General features: G+C 38.8%; 1 protein-coding gene across 3 annotated transcripts in view; it reads right to left on the reverse strand.

Moving 5' to 3' along the window:
- Positions 1-1,673: 1,673 nt before the first annotated feature.
- The window catches only part of CREB1 (cAMP responsive element binding protein 1), a 39,244-nt gene continuing 14,343 nt past the window's right edge, over positions 1,674-26,574 (reverse strand). Inside the window, exons 2-9 of one of the 3 annotated variants that reach the window (XM_084523081.1) lie at positions 23,255-23,390; positions 22,127-22,248; positions 18,681-18,827; positions 16,592-16,692; positions 13,647-13,789; positions 12,007-12,189; positions 10,590-10,740; positions 1,674-8,284 (exon numbers count right to left, since the gene is read on the reverse strand). In XM_084523081.1, the coding sequence (XP_084379207.1) occupies positions 8,140-8,284; positions 10,590-10,740; positions 12,007-12,189; positions 13,647-13,789; positions 16,592-16,692; positions 18,681-18,827; positions 22,127-22,240 (984 nt within the window). In that variant the 5' untranslated portion in view covers positions 22,241-22,248; positions 23,255-23,390 and the 3' untranslated portion in view covers positions 1,674-8,139. The remainder of the gene's footprint in view (positions 8,285-10,589; positions 10,741-12,006; positions 12,190-13,646; positions 13,790-16,591; positions 16,693-18,680; positions 18,828-22,126; positions 22,249-23,254; positions 23,391-26,574) is intronic. The other 2 variants (XM_084523082.1, XM_084523083.1) reach the window with 2 other exon arrangements.

Consider the following 26,574-nt stretch of genomic DNA (forward strand, 5'->3'; position numbering starts at 1 on the left):
GGAAAGGCAGGCTGTGGGGTGAGCCAAGAGAGAGAAGGAAAAAGGGAGAATAGAAACACTGCTGCTGGGCCACCACCCCAAGCACATCAGTTCTGGTTGCTTTTTAAGCTACAGTGTTCAGTGGCAGGCAGCACCTGTGAGAACAACTCAGCTGAATACCCCACTCCTGTTGGGGTGGTGCTCTCACCCTTCTGCACTAGCCAATGAGCAGTACCTTCTGCCATCCAAAGCTAGGCTACAGAGCTTTTTTTATATTCCCATTACACAGAGCTTCAGGCAAATGCTGGCTGTGAAGCACTCCAGATGTGCAGGACAGCAGTAGGACAGGTGTAATTGCCCAGTCAGCAAGCACTGAGAGCACCTCTCTGCAGTGACACCTGCAAGCCTGAGGTGGAAGCAAACTCTGGTGTCCTGACCAATCAGTCCCAGGTGAGCTTCTGATGCAGAACAAGATGATGCACATCAGTGCTTCAGCAGCTGTATGGTATTTATGCTAACACCCTGCCCAAGCACTTTCTGTCACTGTGTTCATCCTAGAACTAGAGAAATCGCCATGATTCCCTTTTGGGTGGTTCCACTATATCAGTCCTGCCTTGTGACACGATGTGAACTCACCTGGAGGCAGAACCTGTTTGTGCATCAGTCCCTGAGCAGTAGGGCAGTGCATAAGTAGACTTGCAAGAGAAAAAATACTCACCCCTGGGAGAGGATCCAAGACACAGGAAAGTGACTGGATAGACATGAACGTGATGTGAATTTCTGTAGTCATTCCTCAAACATGTCATGCTGTGAGGAAACAAACTTTTCTGAAATGTCATTGCAACACTGAAGTGGTATTCAATTAATATAAAGACATGGACTATGATATTCAACTCTGTTTTATGGACAAAAGAGCTTTGCGGTGCAGTATCAGAAGAATCAGCTTTACCAGATGACCTACTGACTGCAGAGGGACCTGCATTACCTGATTCTTTCACCATGAAATTCAAGACAAACTGCATTTTTATCTTATGGACTAATCCCTGCTTGATTCTCCTTCATTACCGAGACGTGGATTTTGTGAACAAGTATAGGACTGACATTATGCAAGTGCTTAGTTGTGAGAACTACAAAATCCCAGCCATAATGAGCTGACCTTTCTTCTTTGCCTTGATTTCACTAGAGGTGTGTTTGCATCAGTGCTGAATTTGTTCTTCTGGCTTTTATCCCAGTGTTTTGATTCAGCCTTGCAGATTACATAATCAAGTTACAATCTTTGCAATGCTTGCTGCCTTCTGTTCTGTTCTTAAAATTGGTAGTACATGGCTTTCAGGAATGCTTAAAAGTGGGAAAGACAGCATATTTAAACTGTGAAAAGAAAAAAAATCTTTCACACATTATTAAAAAACAAAACTAATTGCCACCAAAGCAGATACAAGAAAGCAGGTTTAAAAATAAGTATCAGAAGTGGAAGAGAAACTGTTATTCAGGATTTAACCTCTCATTAATTCTATCTAATTAAGATTTAAAAAGCCTTCTATTTGGGAAAATTATCTCATGAATACTCACAGCAGGCCACAGAACATGAGAGGACATCATCATTGGCTTAAAATATGCCTTTTCACATATTCCTTTCTAGTTTTACCCCTAAATTAGTGTAAACTGATCATCCTGTCCAAAAAAGAGACTTTAAGAGTTTTTAAAAGCATGTTTATGTGACTGCACATAAATGTTTGTGTAAAAAGGGAGTTATGACAGTTTATACCACAAAGGTTACAGTAAGAAAAAGCACTTCTTTATGACAATAATTCACAAATTCACAAGAATCACTTTAATATACAAAGCAATTACTACCATTCTGAAACACAAAGCAGCTAATATGTACATAGTGTTAATAAAATGCATTATAACCCAGTACATTTTTTTTTTTAAAAACACAGATAAAGCACAAAAAAAAAAGTAAAAAAAAAAAAAACACAACAGGGATGTTTCTAAATTTTGGGGAAAATGTAAATAAGAACTTATTTTCCTCCAACAATGGATTTTCATTTAGTCTTTTAACTTCCACAGGAACGTGGGAGTCAAGCTCAAATACCCTGTTCTGTGCTGACATGGTTTGGGTAAAGAATCAGAAATGCAGATGAGGTGAACTTGCTCTTTCCAGCTTACATTACAAAGGGAGAATAACCACCCTCGCTCTGGAAGCTTCCCTGAAAAACACTGTTTCAAAACAATTTCAACTTATAAATCCAGACTACAAGTAACTCATTTTTGAAATGAACAACCAACCTGTGGACAAGTCTGTGGAGGGGTTGGCTGCCAACTAGCACCTCTTCTTGTCCTGTTCCCCATCCCATCCCTAGAAGTCCATATAAGCAGCACAGCGTCAAATCTCATACAAACTCGCAGTTCTAGAACTTTTTAAACTTCATGTTTTTATATAAATAAACGTCATTACACACACAAAAAATGGAGTGGCACCTGGATAAAACACAACTTGTGGAGAGCATCCAAACATCCCCAGTTCTTAACAGCGGCCATTTCCAGGTAACTGACTGGCTCAAGGCCTGCCTTCCCCTTGGTCTCACACTCAGCTATCCCCTAATTTAGAGAAATACATAGTTGAGGCTGAGACTCAGTGAACTGACTGCTCCCAAGTCGTGAGTACAGTAAACGGTCAGCTTATGGAACTGCACTAACCGTGGATCACTACGGCCGATCCCTCGCCCTTCCCCTGCCAGCACCCAGCTCCTGGTGACAGCTGGCTTTTTGTCCTTACTGCTGGTGAAAACAAGACCTGAACTCACCATTGAGTAACACAAGTCAAAACCTGCACTTGCAGCACCACAACAGGTCAATGTCTTCAATTTGTGCTACGCAAACTAGGCTGAGCAAGTCTCTTTGCAGGCCAAAGCTTAAATACACGTAAAAAATACATTCCAAGGCAAAATGCTTGAAATGTAATCCCCCCTTCACCAACTGGATCTGGTCCCTTTTCCTAAAAGATGCACAGATTTAAGACACATCCATCCACAAACCTGAACCTGTCACAAGCACACAGCAGATAGGTTTTCATCACCCTGTTTCTCTTTACCAGTCCAGCTCCTCCCAGAGTGACCAAGCTTCATGATACATTCAGCGTTCTGCAAAATCACTGTCTTTTACGACTAGCAAATTCAAAAGCTTAGGAAATTGAGTTCCCAGGCACAGTACGTGAGAACCATGTACGTACCGTATGCTTTTAAAACCTGCTTACGGTGACATATTTCAGGATTGTAGATAATTATCATTGTTCCTGCAAAAGGAAGTTAGTTGTGCTTTTTTTCTTTTAAAGCAGGCTGACACGCTATCACTACATCTTCAATTCCTGGTGCCAAAGAATTGTGATTTTGATTTATTTTCCTAGAATGCAACTTCTAAAATTTGCAGCCAAATTTCAAATTAAGAAAAGGGGAATAAAGTGACTGAGAAGGAATTTAGTTTTCCTTCCAAATTAATTTACCTTTCTCACTTGGGGTCACTGAACTAGTTCTACTCTGTCTAAAAACAATTTAATAACCATCCTATGCCTACTGCTATGACACCATACACTTAATTCTTTCCAGTCTTCAGTAGTGCCAGCCCAGATCTGCCATTTTGAAGCAATGCCTACTGGAAGCCAGGTGCTAATCAGCAAGTTAAATTGTTGAAAGAGTCAACTGCTGTGGGGAGAGGAGTGAGTTGTGTGCAGGTGGCAGGACTATAGCAATTCTGCCAGGGAGCTTCTCAAGCAAACCCAATTTCTCTCTTTCTTTTTTTTTTTTTTTTTTTTTTTTTTTTGTTCTGCTTTGTGTTTTTTTTTTGTGTTTTTTTAAAAAGTGCACATTTTAATTAAACATTTACAAAGAATACCGTGTAACAAAAATAAATACATGACCTTTTGGTTAGATCATTGGCAAATGTGACATCACTAACCTGCTTCAGGGTAAAAAAAAAAATGACAATAAAAACAGGGTCTTAGGAAACCAATGAAATCCCCTATGATCTGTTGATCTGTCGTAGATTCGCAACCACTGATAATAAACTTGCTTTGGTGGGGAGACTTGTCTTTAACCCATAAAAAGCACTGGCTATCTGTCTAAAATAAAATAAAATTAAAAAAAAAGGCAGAGGCCAGTTTTCACTAATAGATGACTACTTGCAGCTGCTGTTTACTGGAAGCCCGGATTTAAAAAACCAAACCAAAACAAAACTATAGTACAAATTTAGATCAGAAACTATTAGGGCTGTTTTCCTTATTAAATCTAACTTTTTTTTTTTTTCCTGAGCCTCTTAATGATTCCAAACACCCCACCAGTTTTCTGATCAATGTAAAGTACCAGAGAAGATAGTGGTCTGCAACAAACATGAACTACACAAGAGCCAGAACGTATAGGTGTCTGTACAGTCCTGACAATGACAGGCTAAAATTGTGCTTTCAGATACAAGCAATGGTGCCAGCAACTATCTGATTCACTGGTGAAATCACTGCTTAAATAAAAATGCACAGCCACTACCCCAGGAGGAAAACAGAAGTCTTACCAGTGGTTCCTTTTAAAAACAACACCTTAACAACCTTTCCAATTGATCTGCCTTTGATATATAGCTGCCAAAGAGAAAAAGCACAAAAGTGAATTATTCTGCAGGGTGGTAGTTGTTTTAAAACAACTGGTTATATAATTTCAAAATTCTCCATCAAAAAATAAAAAAATAAAAACAAACCAACTCACAAAAATCATGAAAGATGAAAATAAAATTCTTGAAAATGGATAACTGAGAAACAGCACAAAACAAATCAGTAATAAGCGCTAGAATAATGCAGCCCAGGACTACTGGGGCAGGGGAAGCTTTCACACACACGCACACATCCACACACACCCAGACACACACAGAGAAGTAAAAATTTTTTCTGACCTCCATATACTATAATACTCAGCATTCCTGACTTAAAAGCTCTCAGAGCTGTAGATTATATACTGTGTGTATATATATATATATGTACATATATTATACATATGTATTTTCCAAGAATATCTAAATTAAAAGAGCACCTCTGACAATATCTTAACTGCCTGACTGGTGCTGTTGTTTTGCAAAATAATGACATTACAAAAATTATATTTCAAATCAATTCTTGTTTATTATGAACATAATGGATCTAGCCCTTTCTAACCCTCTCTTCAGGTAAAACAGGCTATCAATTCTTGAAAACTCACAACCGTGAGATATAAAACTAACCTTCCCTCCCCCCTGCCAGCATAATTGCTGTCCTACTTCCAAATGGCCTTAGTTTATAGAAGCTGATTACCCCAACCTCACTACTTGGTAAGTAACATATGAATGAATGCCTGCATCATATCCTTTCCCTTTTTGGGTCACTATGAGTAGTAAAGTATGTATGGGTAACCCTAGCCAGCCTTATACTTGGCCTAATACATTTTTTATCAACATCATTTAAAATTTCCATTAAAGAAATTCAAGTCCCTAAATCCTCAGTGCAGCATAAATAAAAATAAAGATTCTCGCAGATCCCTAGGTACTTTAAAATAATGTTCTTTTTCTCAATTAAATGCTAGTTGCTAACGCAGTCTACACTAATAACACAATAGACTACTCACAGACCACGCACAGACAAACTGGTAATGCAGTTCTCCTCTCACTGCTTCACAAATTGGCTTCAACGGAAGAACCATGTCCAGGAACTGCTTTAGGCTCCCCTGTCCATTCAGCCGCCAGGCTTTCTGCTGCATGACTACCAGTGAGTGCTCATGACCTGCTAGGAACAGCTCCCAGATCTCGGCTAGCCTCATGCAGTTTCAGTACAAAACCTCAAGCTTTTGCAGACAGATGGTTCTGCAAAAGAGAAAGCCTTCATGTAGGAATGTACATCTTTTCTTCATGTTTCTCAAAGCTGGAGAAACCATCCCATGTAACTGTGTAAATCAGGCCATCATAAAGTTAAATATTTTACGAGAATTACTCCTGCATTATCAACAGTCTATTTCTTGCGCTAGTTCTGAACAACTGGTAACCGTCATACATGCACATATTCTCTGTCTTCAAAAATCAGACAATTGTTAGAAAAGCACTGCTGAGAATTTAGGGTCTTCTTTAAATTTGCATTGCTAAACTCATAAATTCATTTTCCATTAAATAAAATCATGAAAATCAATTCTCCATGACAGATAAAAATAGACCATTTATAAACCCCCTCAAAACTTAAGTTGAAAATGAATTCTTTCATAATTCTGATACTTATTTTCTCTTATTTGAAATACAAACAATTTGAAATTATTGATAACTCTAGATTTAACAATAATGCTACAAGTTTAACCCTGCTCCTTTTAAAGTCTCTTGGAAACTGAATGCCCTCTCAAATGAGAAAACTAGAACTTTTAATACTGCTTAGCTGTTTGAGACTCAACTATCAAGAGTCTTGCAAAAGTTCTTCCTACGTCACATTGATTGTATAACCTTTTAGAAGCTCATGTTTGAAATTTATCTTAAAAACAGATAGAGCAAATGGGAAAAAAATATTAGCTAATACTTTGCTAGGCAAGGCATTAGTATAGACCAGAGTCTTATTCATATGTCTCTATACATAAAAGTTGGACCAGAGGCCCAAAGTAAACATACTCCATCAAATGACCCAAGTTGAGAAATGAAGAGACTGGCTTCAGAGGGCCAGTAAACAAACTGAGCATGATTCTTTTTGACACACAATGGAAGTCCTAATGCCGAGTAGTTATTTTTAACATGATCTACCTTTTTAACAATGTAAATCTGTGAAAGATCATGTTTCCTCAGTACACACAAGAAGTTTGATTTTGCAAATGTCTGAGGCACATAAGTAATTTTACCTACATGAATAAACTACTTGGTAAATCTGACCCTTTGCATGAAAAAATCCTCTGAATAAATTAAGAATTTGTTTAGCCTGGGAAAGTTCAAATAATATTGTCTCTTGAGAAGCAGAAGCCAGTCGGAATATTCATGTTTGAAGTTCTCTTCGATATTTGAGGTTGTCCTGGCAGTTACCATACTGCAGTTTAATTAACGGATGGAAAGCGCAGCCTCAAAGTTTGAAAAATAACCTAGCAAACCAGGACAATGTTTCCATTAAGTACAATAATTTCAATTACATAAGACAGTGGTAGGGAAACAGAAATACCTGATCGCTTGAGAGGACTTGGGACAAACCATCAGAGAATATGTATGTGGAGTTGGCCGTGCTTCAACTGTTTAGTTGTTCTGCATACACATAGGTAGTGCTTTCGTGTGTTACCCTTGCTTACTACACATCTGTTTTCAAAACGTCACTATTGTACCTTTTTAATTCTGAATTCCGTCCCCATCTAAATATCATTTGCCAACCAATAACCTCTGAAGCTGGTGTTTTCTTTCTGTGCATTCAAAATGCTGAACACACTTGCACACATATGCTGCAAGAAGCAACAACTGACCAGTGAAGCTCATTTCAATCCATTTGTTTCTGTGGAATAGAGTTTTCACTAGTCCAGGAGGGACTAGTAATGCAGATTACACATCAGAACCCCTCCTGTGCTAGTTTAAAAAAGGTATGTTAGCTCCACACACAGCATGTGACTGTGAAGTGCCTTTCCTTTGGCATGCCACTTAGACATGTATTTTTATAGTTTAAAACAAGTATGTGAAACCAATTTGGCAACCACTGCTTCTTAATTGCACCACGCGTGCTCCACGTATGCCGGCCCACAGCTCTCTGGGCCAAGAGGCTGGGGTAGTTCCGTCTCTAAGGCAATGGAAAGAACTCAGCACAAATTCTTGAAATCATTACAAAAGGACCCTCCCCCACAGTAACTTCCCAAGTGACCACTGTTATTCCTTGAAGAGGATGGGGAGATGAGAAAGGAGCCTGTTCTTCTTCACGCTGAGATTATTTGACGATGAAAATAATCTTGTAAGGGGAGAACTGGAGGCAAGTATTTGAACATTCACAGTTTGATGCAAAGCACAGATGAAGTATATTCTGTAGTTGCTTCAGGCAGTTTTGCGCATAGAAAAAAAGAAATGTTTAGAAAATAAAAAGTTTACATTGTCTCTCTGGGTATAGCCAGAACCAGTCTCTATCCCACCTGGACAAGTGAAAATGGGAATCCAAAATTAATCCGATTTGTGGCAGTAAAGGTCCTTAAGTGCTTTTAACTCCTCAATCAGTGTCTTGTTTTGGTTTTCAAGCACAGCCACTCGATTTTCTAGACATTTCACATACTCCTTTTTCTTCCTGCGACATTCACGTGCTGCCTCTCTGCAAAGCAAAAAAGGACATTCAAATCCAGAACAATTACTTGCAGACACCAGCTATTGAACTGTTCAGGTCAAACCTTTACCTAATACTGTCATTTTTACAATATGCAGGTACTGGAAGAAACATTCACGATTTAGTAAAAAAGGCTGACTTCATAACAATTTCTCAAGATCCACGGTTTGTTTCAGCATATAGATCCCACTATGTTAGGCTCTCTTCCAGCATCATGGCTTGTCAAAGCAGTATACTGTAGATACATGTAACAGACATGCTTGTTTGCCCTGAATTGTGAGGTGCAAAGGAGAGCAACTTCAAAAGGAGAGCGAATATTCCTTCATTGTAAATACTGCATAGATTGGTGATAACATCAATGTTCTGGGAAATGAGAGGACAAAATTGAACCCAGTTCTTCCACTCATTAGGTAAGTAGTAACTGTACTACAAGTTAAAAAAGAGCATCTGTTCCAGGATCTATCTAGTAAGACAACTCTAAAAGCAACTTTTGAAATTCAGCCAGCTCTGCAAATGAAACAGGATGAAAAAAAAATCTAGTTTCTAGGCCCTGAAAGGACTCAGGTATCCATTTTACACTCCTAAAATCACAGGTTCATGTGCTTGTAGCACTTCAGTGGGCCACGTGGAACATTTGTATTTTAAAGTCATTTTACTCTATTACTTGTTTCACCAATAGATTAACTACTACTACATCAGGAAAGAGTTGTGCCTCCCAGTGGTGAGCTACTAAGTTGTCTCTTGGGTGACAGCTTTTTCTTTCTGTGACTTTGTGCCAGCTTGGGCTGCGTGTTAAGCCACTTTGAGTCTGTGTACATTAGGTTTGCATTATGAACAGCTAGAGTTACAGTAGTTTACACAACAGCTTTTAAAATGTAAAAATTGCTCACAGAGAAATTGCACAATAATATCTATGAATATTTACACTCCAATCCTTCATTAAGTACCACCTCCCCATATACCTCCTCTACATCCTTCTCCCCTGCTTCCCTGTGGAGCCCAGATTTGCAAATACCTATTAAGTAGGCAGGCTAAAAGCACCAAAAGCAACAAGATACTGTTGCAAAAGCTGTCCATTTAACTCAAATGGAGATAATTTTCCACTGTTTTTCTTGGCTTTTCCAAACAGCAAAGCTGTCTTTTCCTGGAGTACGGTTTCTGACTCAGTGAAGGGATTCAGAATTTTAAATAAATTTTTCACAAATGCAGAGCTAGAATGGGTGAACAATGACATCTACTATTTACTGATATCCAAGAAATATGTAAAAAGGGAAGACAGGTGAGATTATGTAAAAAAGAAAAACAAAAATTTAAAAAGTGAACTCTTGTTCTTCAGCACTATTTACCTCTTCTTTCAAACTACCCAAACAAGCAATGGGTTTGCTCAGGCTTTCTGTTGTGTTCAGAACTTAACAATCCACAGAAGATAAATGCAACTGTGTGACATAACAGACTGACAGACCAATTCAACAGCACTTCCTGGGGCTTTCCCTCCACATTGGGGAGGGAAGCACAGCCCTTTCCCCATCAGGGTGTAACATACAGGCTCAAATCTCTGGCCTGTGGAGGGAGCTCAAGCCTGGTGTGATGATGGGTCCTCTAAGGCTCACCACTTTCCTCTTTCACAGCAGGTACTCTTAAGGAGCATCAGCCTGATTTCCCCGTGCAGTTCCATTTCTTGGCAGCCCCCACGAAGCCCCACCTAAGGAGGCTTGGTGGATCCTCCTCCCCACACACTAACTCCTATGGGTCAAGTCTCCTCTCTCAGCCCCTTTGCTGCCAATACTGACTCCACAAAGCATAGCTGCTCATTTAGCCTCCCCCTGAGTCTTTCTGCCTCTGGAGAATAAAACCCAAAGGGCAAGCAGCTAAAGAGAACAAGTGAGACATGATAGAAAGCGCTCATGAAGAGAGTGAGTCAGCCAGTAGCAAGGATAATGCACACAGGAGGCTAAGCTATAGATTTCAGGAAAGAAAACTACATGAATGTATTAACTTTAAAAAATCAACTCACCTCAGTGTTCATGACAACACACCTGCAATCAAACAACTCTCTCACCACTGACTTTTCTCCTTATGGCAACAAAAAAAGGGAAGGAGTAATTCACTCACCTCACAGAATGAGTCTGACACCGTTACTTAAGGTGTCCTAATCAATGCATGGCCCTCGCAGATGTGTTTCTTTGCTTTGCATCTTTAAATGACTAAGAAAGATCACGATTCTTACTGCTTAACACTCTAGTTCTATGCAGAGCTGATCGGGAAAGAAAAAAAAGGATCTAAAGGTACATGCCTGTTCTTCATTAGACGCACTTCTCTCTTCCGTGCGGCCTCTTCTGCTGGCTGGGTTGGAAGTGCTGGAGATGATGCCATGACTACTCCTGGTGCAATGGTGCTGGTAGGGGCAGTGCGAATCTGGTAGGTCTGCACATCTCCCGAGGCAGCTGAAAGACAAAAAACACCGGTGACCATATCAGTTGGGTGACAGTACCGTTAATCATCTATCTAACCACATATTTTGAGCTACAATACAGGATGGATGACCATCACCTGGGTGTGTCGTCATTGTCATCTCACTCTTAGTTTATTAACCATATGCAAGTTTTGGGCATTCCTGCTGAAGAAGTCTTCACTTGTGCTTGGTAACTTGATTTGTCTGCTGCATTGCTGTACTTCTTCCCTGAGCACATTTCTTTTATTTCTCTGATTTTAGGCAGTTTTAGCATTGGTAAGAAAATGTAGGATGCTAAGTGGTATTTCTAGCTGTGCTCCAAATTTCTACCTGCAAAAGGAGAAACTACGTGTGCAGGTATCTGGGGCAGAAAGAAGCGTATAGAAATGTAGCATTTACTCCAACAAGAGAGTGCAAATTAGGCACACTACTCCACCACTTCTCTAGAATGAAAAACGTCTTGACTTTCTTTCATTTGTTTTAATCCAGGAGTGTATTATACTTGCCTGAGTATAAAAAATATTATACCACCTAACAAGACCACACTTCGTTAAGAACACAAAAAACAGAAAATTAATGCAACAATAGTATTTTTCTCAGCTATGTATTTTCACTGGTGCCTGGAGACCTCTCCACTGGATAACCTTCAAATTACCTGCTTTAGAATCATAAAGGCAGGGATACAATTTTCTGTTATTTATAATAAATATTTTTCTTAATAGCCTCCCCCTAATTAAAAACAAACAAACCTGTATTTTAATAAAAAAGAGAAACTTGGTCTAAGACTGAAGTACCCCTGCTCTAAGTGGAGGTCTTGATGAAATGACCTAGAGCACTTTTCTGAAGTATTCTACGATTCTAAGACTTGATGATTAAATATTTGGTGACTAGCTGCAAACCCACAACAGAAAGGAATTATGACTTCCACTTGTAAAGGGGGAAAACTTACTTATCATTTTTTGTAGAACATGTAACACAAATCATGTAGGCAGACTGCAGAAATACAGCATGGAAAACCAAAAATGAATATATCATTTTAAGAAGTAAGACCCAAATATCTATAAACGTATTGATCTGAAGTGAAAGGCTCCGAGAAAATGTGACAAACAGCTTTGTCCAGAATTTTCTTTAATCATTTTGGAGACTGATTCTGTACCAAAGTTGTTTGTTTCCTGACACGTTTGAGGGAGTTAGGTTGGCAACTTATATCCACGTGAAGAAAATGTTAAACAGAATGACTGGCTGTGAAGTATCTCACCTTGTACAACAACTTGGTTGCTGGGTACAAGTATCTGCTGTCCATCTGTGGTCTGTGCATATTGTAAAATGGTGGTGCCAGGTTGGGTTGCAGCTGCGTTGGTCATAGTCAATGTCTGAAGACCTTGCACACCATCTGTGCCATTGTTAGACAACTGTATCGCCCCTCCTTGCGTAATAGCAACTGAAGATGAAGCAATGGGATACAGTATTTAAGACATTAATGCACTCATTAACTTATAGTAATAAACCTAGATGCAGAAGACTACTGGTTCAAGTTAAATCCTCTGAACCCTTATACACCTTCAAATCAGATACATGACTTTAATGTACATTTAAAGAAATTATACTTTGACAGTAAGCTTTTAATTTTTCATGAGACTCATTTTGGGGGAGACACAAAAACCACAGCTTAAAACACAAATTAGTTACTCTAACAACATCACACAGAGGAGCTACAATCCTCCCCTGGGGAATACTTCTTATTTATTAGTTAGTATTTTCTTCTTGGTTGGTTTAGGTTTTTTTCCTTGCCTTTTTCTTCTCATCTGAAATTCCTCGCCTCTTCCATGCTTTACTCCCTTCAGTCTCCTCTGCTGCTACTGCTATCCATCTTGTGTTTCACTTTCTTCTTGCTTTGGCACTTTTTTCTTCTGATTGTATCTCCTCCCCTTGTCTACAACTTCCTCAGCACCTTCCTAGCAGTGTTTTCACTCATACAGGTCCAGTTTCACACATTATTTTCTTTCCTTCATGCAGTCTTTGTTTTTGTTTTTGTTTTTCCTTTCCCTCAATCCTGTCATTGAGGTGCACTGAGACATCACTTCTCATTTCTACTTCCACAGAATTTCACTGTGTTCCTATATACAGACATACCAAAATCTTAGGTATCTACATGACCAGGTAGTTTTTACAGTTATGGCAAGAAAGCAGAGTTAACCACATCAGTTTCAATAAAGTTAGGAAGGGTACAAGTGGCTAAGGAGTAAACAGAGATACAACATTTTAAAGAGATTTTAAGAGAAAGATATGAACCGAGAGTTCTTTCTCCCTCTTGTACATTTAATACTGAGTTTGCTTGTGCGAAACAGTATGTGGATTCTAGCTTTACTGCTGTATCCTCAACCCTTTAAGTCAAAGGACTGTATCTATAAAATCTAATGAATAAAGACATTGAAAACACACAGAAACTTTGATTTACTACATGTTTTAAAAAAGGTTGCTAAGTCCTTCTTTTTTCAGGACTTTCTAAAAATGCAATGGCAGACTAGTGGTTTTTCTATTAAGTAGCCAACAATTTGGTCACCTGGGATTAATAATCTGTCAGATAAAAAGGAAACTTCTGAATTACCTCATCTGGTTCCTGAAGCTAAAAAGTTTATAACAGCATTGTGGTTAACTCATATTTTGCCTCAGGGCACATTAGCTGCACTAGCTGGCAAGCAGTCCCAGAATGTTCACTGACCGTTTTGAATATTTACAAGAGCAATGTGTTTAAAGGGCATGGTCATCCAACAGTCAAATTCAAGTAATCTTATTTTCATCTCCTGCTTTGTCCTAGCCCAAGCAATTATATAAATGATAGCTCTTCATCTTCTCATCCCCACTTACTAGCACCACCGAGAAATTCAGACTACATACTGTACTGCCCACTGCTGGTTTGGTAAATGGGAGTTGGCACCGTAACAGTGGCGATGGCAGGTGCTGCTGTTTCCTCTTCAGACTTTTCTTCTTCGATCCTTGGCACTCCTGGGGCGTCTGAAGACAAGTCATTCAAAATTTTTCTGGCAAAGACAGTGTGTTGTAGAGATTTTAATAAAAAGCGGGAGGAAAAAAAAGTATTTTTGATACGTAATTCTGAGGAAAACTGCAAAATGCAGTGAGCCAGCAAGGTAAATATGGAATGAAAAACCCAGACTAACTTCAAACTCTTATTGGAGAAGACTGCTCAAAGTGCCATGCGTAGATGGGCAAGGGAGCCAGCGAAGAACAATGCAGGTACTTCTCAACCCAAGAGACAACTATTGCAACCTTCCCGTTTTCTTAAAAACATGTTTCTATCTCATGCATTTTTACTTGTTTCCTGCTTTTGCCCACAAAAGATTTGAAGAAAGCAGAGTATGCAAAAAACTATCTCCTCATTTACATCAGGGGGAACTGCTTCATTTCAGAGACTGTAAAGGCCTCAGCCAGAGAGCCAGAAATAAAGGAAGTTAGAAATGCCTGTAAAGAGCAACCAGCTTACAACTGAACAGCTTCCTGGGAGATGATGCTGACTGTTCGAGTGGAGTCACACTATTATGTTTACAGTGAGGTAAAAACCCTGCCTGGGAAAGCTTTGAGATTAGCATTGGTAAAGAAAAAAAACAGTTTGTTAATTACGTCCATGGGTTAATTATCCAAAGACCAAACAGCTAAAACATCACAGCTACAGGTCCTGTTGACTGAGATTGTAAGACTGACCATAGCAATTGTAACTTGCATCATTTAGAATAAGCACTGTCCCTCAGAGAGGACCATCAAGCCCTTTTTAGTACTGGCACATTCTACTATGCCACTGAAAAATGCTACTTAGGTGAAAGGGAACATTTTTCTTAATTCTCCTCATATACTTTACTGTGAACTGTCTCTACAGCTCAAAGTGTGATGAAGAAAACAACTGTAGATCCTAAGCTCCAAGACAACAGTCATTGCTTAAATAAGGCTCCTAAGGCTTTGGGAACTAGAACTTCTGTACATATAGCTATCTGGGGAGACTGGTCACTCTGCTAAGCAACTTGACAAACAGAGCTTTGCTGTTACTATTTCAGCTCTGTGGGCATGCAAGAACCCCAGCGTTGCACAAGCACTCCACTGTGCCAAGCACCACTTGGACAAATAACAAATTCCCGCCCAGAGAGTTTGCAATCTAGGTGTTAGACTAGAAAAGTTAGTGGACAAAACAGATTAAAAATATAGAGAAAGTGGGCAGGATGAGGAAGAACAAAATCCAAGAAGCTCAAAATAGAAAAGAAGAAATTACAGCTCACCCGATTTTAAACTCATGCCAGATACGATTTGATAGTTAAACTCTATCTTTGCATTCTTAAAGATGGTTTTAAAGTAGAAGGTAAGGTGATAGCTATATAAATATACGAGATATGAACTGACATGGAGAACACATGATGTATGTCAGTACCAGGATCAAAGTGGAGTTTCTGAGGAAGAGGTACAGCTCTTCAGTTCTGTGAACTTATCTGTACCAATCTTGTCTCTAGGGCCATTTACAACACCTTGAATAAAGCCAATAGGAAGTCACCAAATACAGCTGTAGTTTGGATCAACCTTTCTGGCTGAGCCTGGCCCAGAGGCTGAGCTGTGTATACAAGCTTTACAATCACTAAGTTTTGCAGTTACCAGGATCTGATTTGAAGGACAGAGGCTGTGGTGTGGCATCAGTGCAGGCATGGGAGTACAATCCAAATGAGAAGTTAGCATGCACAAGTCCCCTCTTTTCAGTTTTGCTGTTTGTTTATTTAGCTCTGTTGTCTCATGATATTCAGCTACTCTTCCATATATAGTAAAAGTGTTTCGCTGCAGAAGCAGACTGCAAGGAAGTCTGTAACAGCATTTATGTTAACATTAATGTTAACATTAGGAGCAGTAATGTTAACTGCTCCTCACAAATAAGAGTGTTTTCCCAGATATATTATGGTTAGGGATATTCAGCAGAGATTTGCACTATCTTCAGCAGGACAGCCTTGAAGGCTCCTATAGAATGTAGAAAATAATCTCCAAGTGCTAAAAAAAACACAAACATATGGGTGAGATATGCTTAGACTAGAGTCTGTCTTATATTTCTAAGGCTATGTTCATAATGAAAAAAGGGAGCAGATGAAATTTCTGAAGCAGCAGGAATCCACAGGTCACTTAAAAACTGCTGAACTCCGTAGCTATTCTTTGAAACTATTTAGCATGTTTTAAGAATGAAAAATGAGATTTAGTACAGCCAGAAAAAGCTGTGGATAGGCTTAATTAATAAAGTAACATATACTAGATGTCTATCATTCCATTAAACACATCCTGACTTCTCAAACTTTAAATATAACTTTAATCATAATTTCGCTCAGATAGAAATTCTCTCTGAGCCACAGAACACCCCGTGTTCATTGAAAGTTACATGGGAGAAAGGAATTAAGTTTGATGGCTGCTAGCATTTCAAAACAGTGATAAACAATAGAATCGATTTTATGCAGACTACAGATTATGCAGAAGCCACTTTCTTGCAAAGCTTCAGAGTAATGCGTGTGTTAAGTATGCAATAAATTTATTTTTAAGACACCGAGCACAGTGAAACCTCAATGTTTCACAAATTTTGCAATCAGCTTATTCTCAGCTCATTTCTGTCTTAATTGAGTGTAACAGCTGAGGTTTCTTCCTTCTCATATTTGTTTATCTCTTTATATCCTATTACAGAAGAAGACATTGCAGAAGAGAGATTTTGGTAAAACAGTAGATCTGAAAATAACCACTGAATCCCACCATTTGATTCCCCATGTGAAGAACCCATCCATCAAGCAAAATGCATCTGCTTTTGACCCCCATACCTGTAGGACGGTCGTCTGGAAAGAATTTCTCTCCGTTTTTGTGAATCTGTGACACTGTCCACTGATTCCTGTGAATCTTCACTTTCTGCTATAGTGGAGATCTGAAAATAAGAACAGCAATCAAATTTAACAGGACGTTTCCGATGTCTGTATTTTAAGGAATTGTTGATATGTGAAAAGCACTAAAATGCAAGTATTAAAGAGAACTATTACCTAGGCAATGAACATAAAGGGCAGGCTGTTTGGTAACGGATACAGTGAAGAACAAGCAGAGCCAGGTATTTACCCATGAGATACCCAGGTATTTAATGTGTCCCCTAGAATTTAAAAGCCCCAATAAGACAATACAAATAGTAATCCTATATACTTCTTTTCCTTTTCAAGAAAGACCTTGTTTCCATCCTTTTTAAGGGAAACAAAAAGGTAGTCAGATTTAGGGAGAGAAAAACTGAAAACAAATTAAGATAGAAAGCAGAAAGGTTAGAAAACAAAAGAGCAAAATATTGAAATTGAGAAACATTAACTTATAAATCATTGTAGGGATATATTACAAAAAGACTACCTTTTCTTTGGGGAAATTGTCAGGAAAATTTCATAACTAAAGATGCTACAAAATAATGCAGTGATACAATTCTGAAAATCTGTGCTAAAAAAATTACAAAAATTGATGACAGAAATCTGGAATGTTTGTATCAATTATAGTTCCATAATTTTAAATTCAAAGTGTGCCAAAAATATAAAATATCTCCAGCATAAAAATACAGAGACTGTTTTCCAAATGGCTATACTCATGTTACAAATATACAAAAGCTAATGACAGTGAAGGGCAAAATGCCTATGTGAACATAGCTCGCGGCCTGACACTTCAAGCACCGTAGGGAAGATACCTCAAGGCTCAAAAAGCTTGCTGGCTCCCAAATCTCAGTTATCGGATAGATGGCCTGGATGGGTCCAAGGCTGATTGTGAACTACCAGGCTTTGAGTATCGCAGCATTCCACACACATTCTTGTTTTGCACTGAGCCAGGTGAATTCCAACCATGCTTTCATTGTCAGTCTCTTATCTTCCACCCCTGGGCTAGTAACTTGTGCACTTATCTGAAAATTGCTTGTCTCCAATAGATTAAAACCCTAAACTTCTGACTCCGGCAGCTGAAGAGGGTAGAGCCTGCCAGAAACTCATCATTCAAGCTGACAAGGAATACACAAAGATTACTATCAGAATGACCTAGTTTTAAATTATGCATGCTTTATTATTTTTACAAATAATACCCAGCTAGATGTCTGTATCAAATAATTACAATGTCTACCTTTTAAAATTAACCTTTTTTTCTGTGTTCAATGTACTAATAACTAAGGAATGATGTACAGTCCTTGCCCTGTGTAGCTACCATACTCCAACCAACTTCTGTGTTCGGTAACACTGGACTTGAAGTGGTTCCAAAGGAAAAGGAAGGAAAGGGGCCATGGATTTCAGACTACTTTTCTCCTAACTCTTCAAGCTCTCTCTTCATTCACATTGCATTAACTTTCTTGCTTTACAGAAGAAAGACAACATTCAGCCGGCAAATTAAAAATTATTTTTATGAGGAGACTAATAAGTATATTTTAAAGACCATTAACATACAGATGTGTTTTTTAAACCAATGCAAACATTTTCTAAGCAGCAAAGACTCTAATCCCAGAATATCAGCTTTACTAACGATTAACAGGTTACATTATAAGAAAAATTGCTGTTGTTCACTTCAGGATAATTTGAACACTTAGTCATACTCTTACTGTAGGAAAACACAGTAAAGAGAACAGAAAAATAATGTAAGAAAAGAGAAATACTGTAAGAAAAAACATTAAGCTGTTAAACTCACCAACAGAGTTCTAGAGGGAAATGATACTCAGTGATGTATGAAAGTGTAAAGTGGTTAAAACAGAACAGAAAATAGTCACAGAGTAGCAAATAATGTACAGATTTTGCTGTTAAGTTTATAGAAGTGAAAACATAATCCAGGACATGAGCCCACTAAGAAACCAGCGAACTGGCAGAACCATTCTGAAGGCACAATTAATGTATTAGGAAGTTCTTCAGAAAGTACCTGAACTGTCTGGACCTGTGGAGACTGAATAACTGATGGCTGGGCAGCCTGAATTACTCCATGCACTTGAACCGTCTGCCCATTGGGCAGCTGAACTAAGGTCACCGTGGGTGCAGAAGACGTTGCGTGAGCTGCTGGCATAGATACCTGCAAAGAAGAGACAGTGAGCATAAATTAAGTTATTGCAAAATATTTTTTTTTCATGATCAGGAACACTTTCTGGTGAAAGAAGAATGTCTCTTCTAGACACCCGCTAGATGACCCAAATGTTTCAGTGTAACACAAAAACCTCTGAATTGCTATGCCCAACAGCTGACCTACTTTACAAATTAATCTAATGCAAAATTTCTGCAGGCTTAAAACATCACTTGTAAAAACACTGAAAAGAATGATAAAAACACAACTGCATCTATTCTGAGGTAACCTAATAAAAACATATTATTAACCTTCACTTACTTCAGTTACACACTGCTAAGAATTGGGTGTACTCCTACAGACACTGTTGAGTCAAAGGCAGAAACATATGGGAGTGGAGCTATTTTTGTTTTCAGTCAAGAAAATGCAGTTATTTGCCAGATGTAAGAAGTTAGAATTTTTAGGGAGTCATATCTTTCAGACTTTCTGGAGATTAAACCACGCGGAGCAGCTGGCAAAGTCCATTCAAATGAAGAAAACTGACCATGTGTTTAGATAGAAAAAACAGGTCTGAAGAAGAACAAACCGTTTGTAGGCAGTTATTTTGATCCAGTGTAACGAGTCAACACATCCTCTAGTCTTAGAGTTATTTTATTTCTATGAGGAAAAATGGCCCAAGTCCTAAAACCTCAGTCTCTAAACGCAACTTCTGTTGTAAAGCACAGACCCCCAGGCACAGTGGCTATGCCAGCAGCTAACTGCTGCTGTGGAGTCCCCGTCACAGGAGCTCCAGTCCTGGGGACAGTGGTACCCAAAGAGCTGTTCATGCCATGCAGGGAAGTCCTGCTTCTTCACTGTGGCAGGCGACAAGAACCGCGATGGGCGACTGACAGGCCGTGCACTGGGGTTGCTTTGCAGCTGGGCAGATGCTGGTGCTCAGCCCCAAGCTGGTGACACGATGCACGTGGCCATTCCTGGGGCTCCTTGGCTCCTGACTCACCATCGTAGCCCTCAGAAAGGACTCGTAGGCCGCAGCCAGCTGAGGGGTTCCTCACTAGGCAGCCTGCTCCTGAGCACCGAACAAAGTAAGTCTTCCTACGTGTAATGGCATTTTCAAGAAATTCAATCCATTTAGCTCCAATGGGAGAAGGGGTTGTACTGCTGTCCCACCTAGTCCCAGAGAATGCCGTATGGACCGCAGAAGTAAATCCTCTGCTGTCCTCATGGACACGTGGCTCTCAAAACGCTGCAACAGCTGACCACTGAATTCCCATAAACATCCGTCATTTACAAAGAAATCTTGCTCAACAACAAAATTAAGGGGAATTACATGTAGACCTCTCTCCTCCACAGTTGTCCCTTCCTAACCCACAATCTGTGTTTGCCTTTCCCTTCCTTTTTCCTGAAAATGGCTACGGTGTTACGTGGCGGTACTTAACTCACATCTGAGAGAAACTGGGACTGAGATTAGCATGAACTCTCCTCTGGCAAATCACACTCCTTCACCAAGCGACCTTTTTTAATACTGCGTGCCTGACTGAACAGTCCTTGGCAATGACAGCAAAGCTGATCAACTGGAGGCTACTCTGCGGTTTCACGAAGCCAACAGCAGAATGCAACTTCCGCAGATGTCTCTGACTCATACCTTGTGGAACTGGAACAGTTTCCTTTTGACTCTGAAAACTACCCTGAACTCGCTAAAATGCAATGCTTAAACTCAGCTTACAAAGGGGGTGATCTTACAAGAGATAATGAAAGAATTAAATAGACATAATTAATTATTCAGATTTGCCTAAGCCTCTGAGGGCACTCCCTAATGCCAAACACTGCTGCATCACATATCAAAAATAACACACTAACATAAAACTGCTGATCAGAACAAGACAAGGCATTACGTTTAGACTGTTCAGTCACCTCCAAAAGGAATATAAAGTCTGGGAAATAGCCAAGGTGCAAATAATACAGTAAATCACAATAGGGGAAATTAGGGAAAATATTACGTATTTGCTTATAGTTTGCATGGGTTTTAACCATAGCTGTATAGCTTCTTCTTAGTCAGAAAAAAATTCTCATTCAAGTGCCAGGGTAATTTTGCCTGAGTAAAGCGCATTCAATCCACTACGTACCTGTAAATTTAGCTACCTGGAGGGTAGTATGTCAACACACAAATTTAAAACATGCTTGCTTCTCTGGACTATATGTTAATGCATACAAAGTGAGAAGCAGTTTACTGGTTTTGCAAGAGAAATAAACGACTTCCACTTAGTTGACTCTTAAGTGTTATTCACACCACCTACATCCTCTGCCTAAGTTAGACAGTGAGAAAACTGCCCAAAGAGGCAAGCTGGTGCAAGGCAGCTGGTGGCCTGAAAATTCACACTACAGGTCACTGAACAAAAACCACCCTGCTCATTTCAACAGCTCTGATCTCTGTAATATCACTTGAATGGAAGTGTGCTATCTCTGCTTTACTAAATGGTATAGAGTTCTTACAGACATTAATCATTTATAAAATTTAAGTGATTCAACACTTGTGCCACTTAAAATACATTAAATTCCCCAGACTGTGTGAACTAAAAAACCTGTTAGTTCTTTACAGACTGCAAAATTTTAATTTTAAAATGAAATGGTTACGTGATAGAGAAGAACAGACTCTGTACTCGTTTACACAATGGAGTTGCTCCTGCCAGCCATCAATGTATCCAAGAATGACCCCAGGTTCCAAAATTAGAGATGTAGCTGGGATTACATAATTTCTTGTCTCTCCAAAATAAATTTGGGGTAATAAAAGATCTACTATCTCTCTGAGCAGCGAACAATTCTGTGAAATTCAATAGGTAACATGAGCTGTCAGATACCAGTTTGTTCCACTTGGTCATAATGTTTATAGTATTCATCTTAGATTTTGAGTTTATTTCCTCCAGAATTAATCTGCTATAGACAAGATTCTAACAGAAAAAACAACAGCAGAATAATCCAGTCAATATAAAAAAAGACAATAAACTACATGTTTAAAAAAAAAAAAACAAAACACACCTTTCAGTGGTATGGTTGTGGTGAAGAATGCTAGAAAACTTTAATTATTCTGTTAAAATTGCACAGTTTACATACACACGGTTCTTCAGATGTGTGATGTGAAGTTAAAAATCTCTACTGCTATAAAATTCTGAAGACAAACATTAAAGGAACTATACATAGCACCTGTTTCAGAATCGTATCAATAGGACCTTCTCTCAGGCCCATAAGCAGACATTATCCCTCTAAAAAAAATTACCCAATAGGTAAAACTATTATACCATATCATTTTATACCTGGGCTAACGTTGCAATCTGTGGTTGTGCCTGTACTGTCATCTGTTGGGTTTCTGCCTCTGTAACGGCTGCATCTCCACTCTGCTGGTTCTCTGCTCCAGATTCCATGGTCATTTAGTTACCTACAATCACAATATTTGTCATAAGTCTGTGTTGGTATGCAATTCCATTACGCTTGGTGGATCTGGTAGCAATCACTGCAGCTGAATTCCCATTACTACATATTAGTTTCATTTGCATATTAAAATGTTGTCAAACTATTAGCATTCAGGCAAAGTTTTGCATGCCATGTGTCTGCCTCAGGTTGAGTTTTCTGTGTGTAATGTTTCTGAAAAAACTGGTCCAGTCTCCTCCAAAAATGAGATCAGAAAAAAATGTGTTTTGCTCATGTTAAAAAAATTGCTTGAGCAATTGTACTATGATGATCTAGTACCTCCATAATTTGGAACAGTGACCCATAGTTTGTCACGAAGCCCCAGTGCCAAGGTAAAAATATGCCATAATCAAGTCTGAAAGGCATTCCCTGCTCAGCCCTCCCTCTCCCCGAGACTGCAGTTTGCAGGTAACCAACAGCAATTGTTTCTGTGTTGGGTACTTAGCTTTCAGTCTTCCATCTGAGCTAAATACGCAACATCTCCATCCAAATTCTTTCCACAACCAGACTGTGTATAGGCCTATCTATGCCACAGGTCTTTTCTACTCTGCAGTTTTAAGATCATACATGTAAAGATAGAAGGCATTTCTATACGAACCTTACTGCAAGTAATTATTTTTATACTAAGAGGTACACAGTATTGTTATGACCTCAGTTTTGTATCTTACACGTTTCATGACAAACTTTTATTTTTAAGCAATAACTGAGTAAGTCTAGATCACCAGAAAACACAACTCTATAAAAAGAGGTTGCATAACTTCCAAACACCAGCATGTAGGCAGAGTGCAATGAATGCTAAATTCTGCGCTGATCTGTGAGAATTAGTTTTCAGTTCTTCTTTAAATACTGATATGAAAGTATTTAATATCTAACAAAGAACTTCAAAATACAAGGAAATCTTCCCAACAGGGATACGGCAATACAATAGTAAATATACAGAACTCCAAATACCAAATAAGAGGAATGGCCATTACCTCCACAGCCACAATACCAATGTTGTGTACCGCTCTGTGCTGCCCAGTTACTCAGGCTTCTCTCTACCCAGCAGCACCACACCTCTCCAGAGCTGGAGCAAAACCACCAGTAGAGCATTTCTGCTTTCGGAAGGGCCTGGAGGCAGAGGATGCTCAGATCAGTAGGAAGGTGGGAAGAAGGAGAAATCCCCCTCTCCCTCCTGAACTTTACTGGCCCTCTGAGAAAAAGATTTAGAAGAGTCAATATAGACGTGGTGGCACCATGACCACATTTGAGATACTGCATTTTAAACAAAAAGTCAGGGAAACGTACATTTCAATGCAAACTATGCTTCAATGTTATAGCAAAGAGAATACTCCTTGGAGGCATTGCCTAAAGCAGTAGGGTCACACTTCAAATCCCAGTATAATAAGAAATTTCCATCTCATGGTAAATGACTGCTAATCGAGATAAAACAGCATTTCAAAGTAGTAACTACATCTAACATAAAAAGAAGGCAAATCAATGTATATAAACCCAAACCTGTATGTTTACTACTGAATGTGACTGTTCAAATGAGCCTTTGTGTGTGTGTGAAAACACTGAAATGTGTACATACCAAATATTTAGTTCCAACATCAGTTTATAAACTGTTAGGAAGTGGAAAGAAGCAAATAATTAAAGCTGTTTTTCCTTAAAAACAAACAAAAACTAACAAACAAAAAAGAAAAATTACAAATTTTTGGAAGAAGAAAATTGAATTCTCTCTCCCAAGCATCTGGGATTTTGTTCTGCCTCTCCCTCGTCATGATTTTATGTTCCACACAAAAACAGACATTAGTCTGACAAATGCTCACAGATGAATAATACTCTACTTATAACTATATACTTGCAAACTGGCAACGAAAGAAATTCATTGTAAACTCACTTAATTTTAAGTAATCTATACATTACTTTTTATAAGAATGTCAAGATTACTTGACATACTGTGCCCATGCACATGTAACTCCATTCTCTTCTACAATCCCAAGTCTCTGCCATGCTGCACTTCATCTGCCAGAAAGCACAAATGAAAACCCCTGCACTATTATTATTAACAATACACATTACCAAACAGTTCTTAATTATGTTATTAGTGACACCAGTTTAATTGGTTTTCTCTAACCCGAGTTTTAATAGTTTTAGTTTCCGTTGTCATATACCCAACTTTTTTGAGTATCGTATGTTTTCAAAAGTTCAAACTACAAAACAGAGTACTGCAGGTTTCCCATGGATTTTTATCATTTTTAAGGAGGTGTCCAGTTTGATCAGGTTTTTTCTCTGTGTGTTAGCCAGTTTGTCAAGGTAAACACAGAAAAAAAATTCTCCCAGTTCCTGTGTATGTATCACGGTCACACCAGCCAAAGGTCTACCTAAACAGACCCAAGGAAGGATTTACAATCTTCTCACACATTATTAAGCAAAGGACCCCTGGTTTTACAAGCTTGGTTTCTATGCCTGCATCATCTTTTGTATTTATCAGTGTAAGTATTAACTGTTTAAGGTGTTCCCTCCTCTACAACATCAATAATTTGGAAATCAAATTCTTAACCCATCTTGCAAAGACCTAGAAGGAACCTCCTCCTAATGTCCAGTAAGCATCAAGCAATGCAGGAAGCTGCCTGCATGATTTCCATCTTGACATGTGCAGTTTAAACAAGTTTTTAGGGTGACTTGCAGGGTTTTTCGGACAGGCTCTGAGTCTTGTTTTTTTTAGGTTAGTAAGGTTAGTAATTCCTATTAGTTCTTGCAATTCACAGCTGCAGTTCATACACAACTGCTCCCTGTTTCCAGGCTGCTTTCCAACTTGTCAAAAAAAAACCCTCACATTCCCACTTTGAGAAAAAAATAGTAATCGGTGTAGTGCATTTTGACCTAAGCATTCCTAAAAGAAACTAAATGATGAAAAAAAAAAAAAAAAAAGTTAGCTGTAACAAGTAGAGTTGAAAAAGACAGGAATCTGCTTGCCCAAAACACTCCAAGTATGAACTCAGAACACAGGTTCAGAAAGCTGATGAGATTACTTGTTGAGATACAGTTTAACTCAACACTTTTATTTAATAGATAAATTTCTTTATTAGTTCGAAAGAACTAGCATTTTTGCCATACTTACTAATGATCTGAAGTTTCAGAGGTGAAGAGCAAAACATGCAGCTGACACACAGCAATTTGTTTTAACCACATCAGGACTAGGAGAAAGAAGTTTAGCAGAAGCTAACTGTACTAGGCAAAGTTACAACATGACAGCATAAGATGGATGATAACGAACACAAACAGTTGCAGAATGCACAGGGAATTCTGAACTACATACACTGCAGAATAATCCAAATAAACCTGTCTCATTCATAGCATAACCCTGGGAAAGGGGTCTGGACACTACTGCAGCTAGTTCAACTCAGATTTCTGCTTAACATACACCTATGACAAGAAAAGCTGAAAATTTAGAATGCTAGCAAAATAGTTTAAATGTCAGAACAGTAGTAAGATACAGGGTAGCCCTTACAAGTTCTATTTTTATAGATGGACCCTATACATCAGCTGGATTACAGTGCAGGTCCATCTAAAAAATGAATGTTGTGGAATTTGGGTGTTCAGAGAAAGCAAGCATTTGGGGAATGAAAACCTGTTGAAATGTTCACTGGCTGAATGCAAAATAGTGAAGCTGAAAGGTGACAAATTTTAAAGTATATAAAAAAAAATTAAAATGATTAAAAAATATGAAAATTGGTACTTCATGTACTACACAAAAAGGCCATGGATGCTGCTGCTGATAAGCACTTTATCAGAATGCAAACAAGGGTTAGACATGCAGAAGGACAACAAGAATATCCAGAACTAGACGTCCCTTCCGACTCAGGATGTTCTATGGTTCTTTCACACAAAAAAAATGTGCAGAACTGAAAGGAAGATAACATCTCATGAGTCAGGCTTTAAATCAATTTCTAATCCTTAAAAAAAAAAAAAAAAAAAAAAAAGTCTTCATGAGGGGGGCAGATTATGTCGCATGTAATTCTTGCAGTTTCCAGTACAGTCCTGAGGTACTTTCTGATCTTCAGTATCTTAGAGACTGGATGCTGAACAAGGTGCTCTGCAGCTAACAGTAATTCCCATATTCTCTGTAAATTAAAGTGAGCACCAATGCTGTTTATTCAGGGCATGAGTACAGCCACCTCCCTTCCCGTGTCCCTTAGAGCCAAGAAGATGTAACTTTTTCTCACAGCTTTCATAGCTTCTTCATTCCACAGTACTCACCTACTGGCAGCTATTTGGTCTCCCTGGCATATTTTGTTTCCTGACTCCT

Source organism: Aythya ferina (genome assembly GCF_964211825.1).
Source record: "Aythya ferina genome assembly, chromosome: 6".
In the NCBI taxonomy this organism is placed as follows: domain Eukaryota; kingdom Metazoa; phylum Chordata; class Aves; order Anseriformes; family Anatidae; genus Aythya; species Aythya ferina.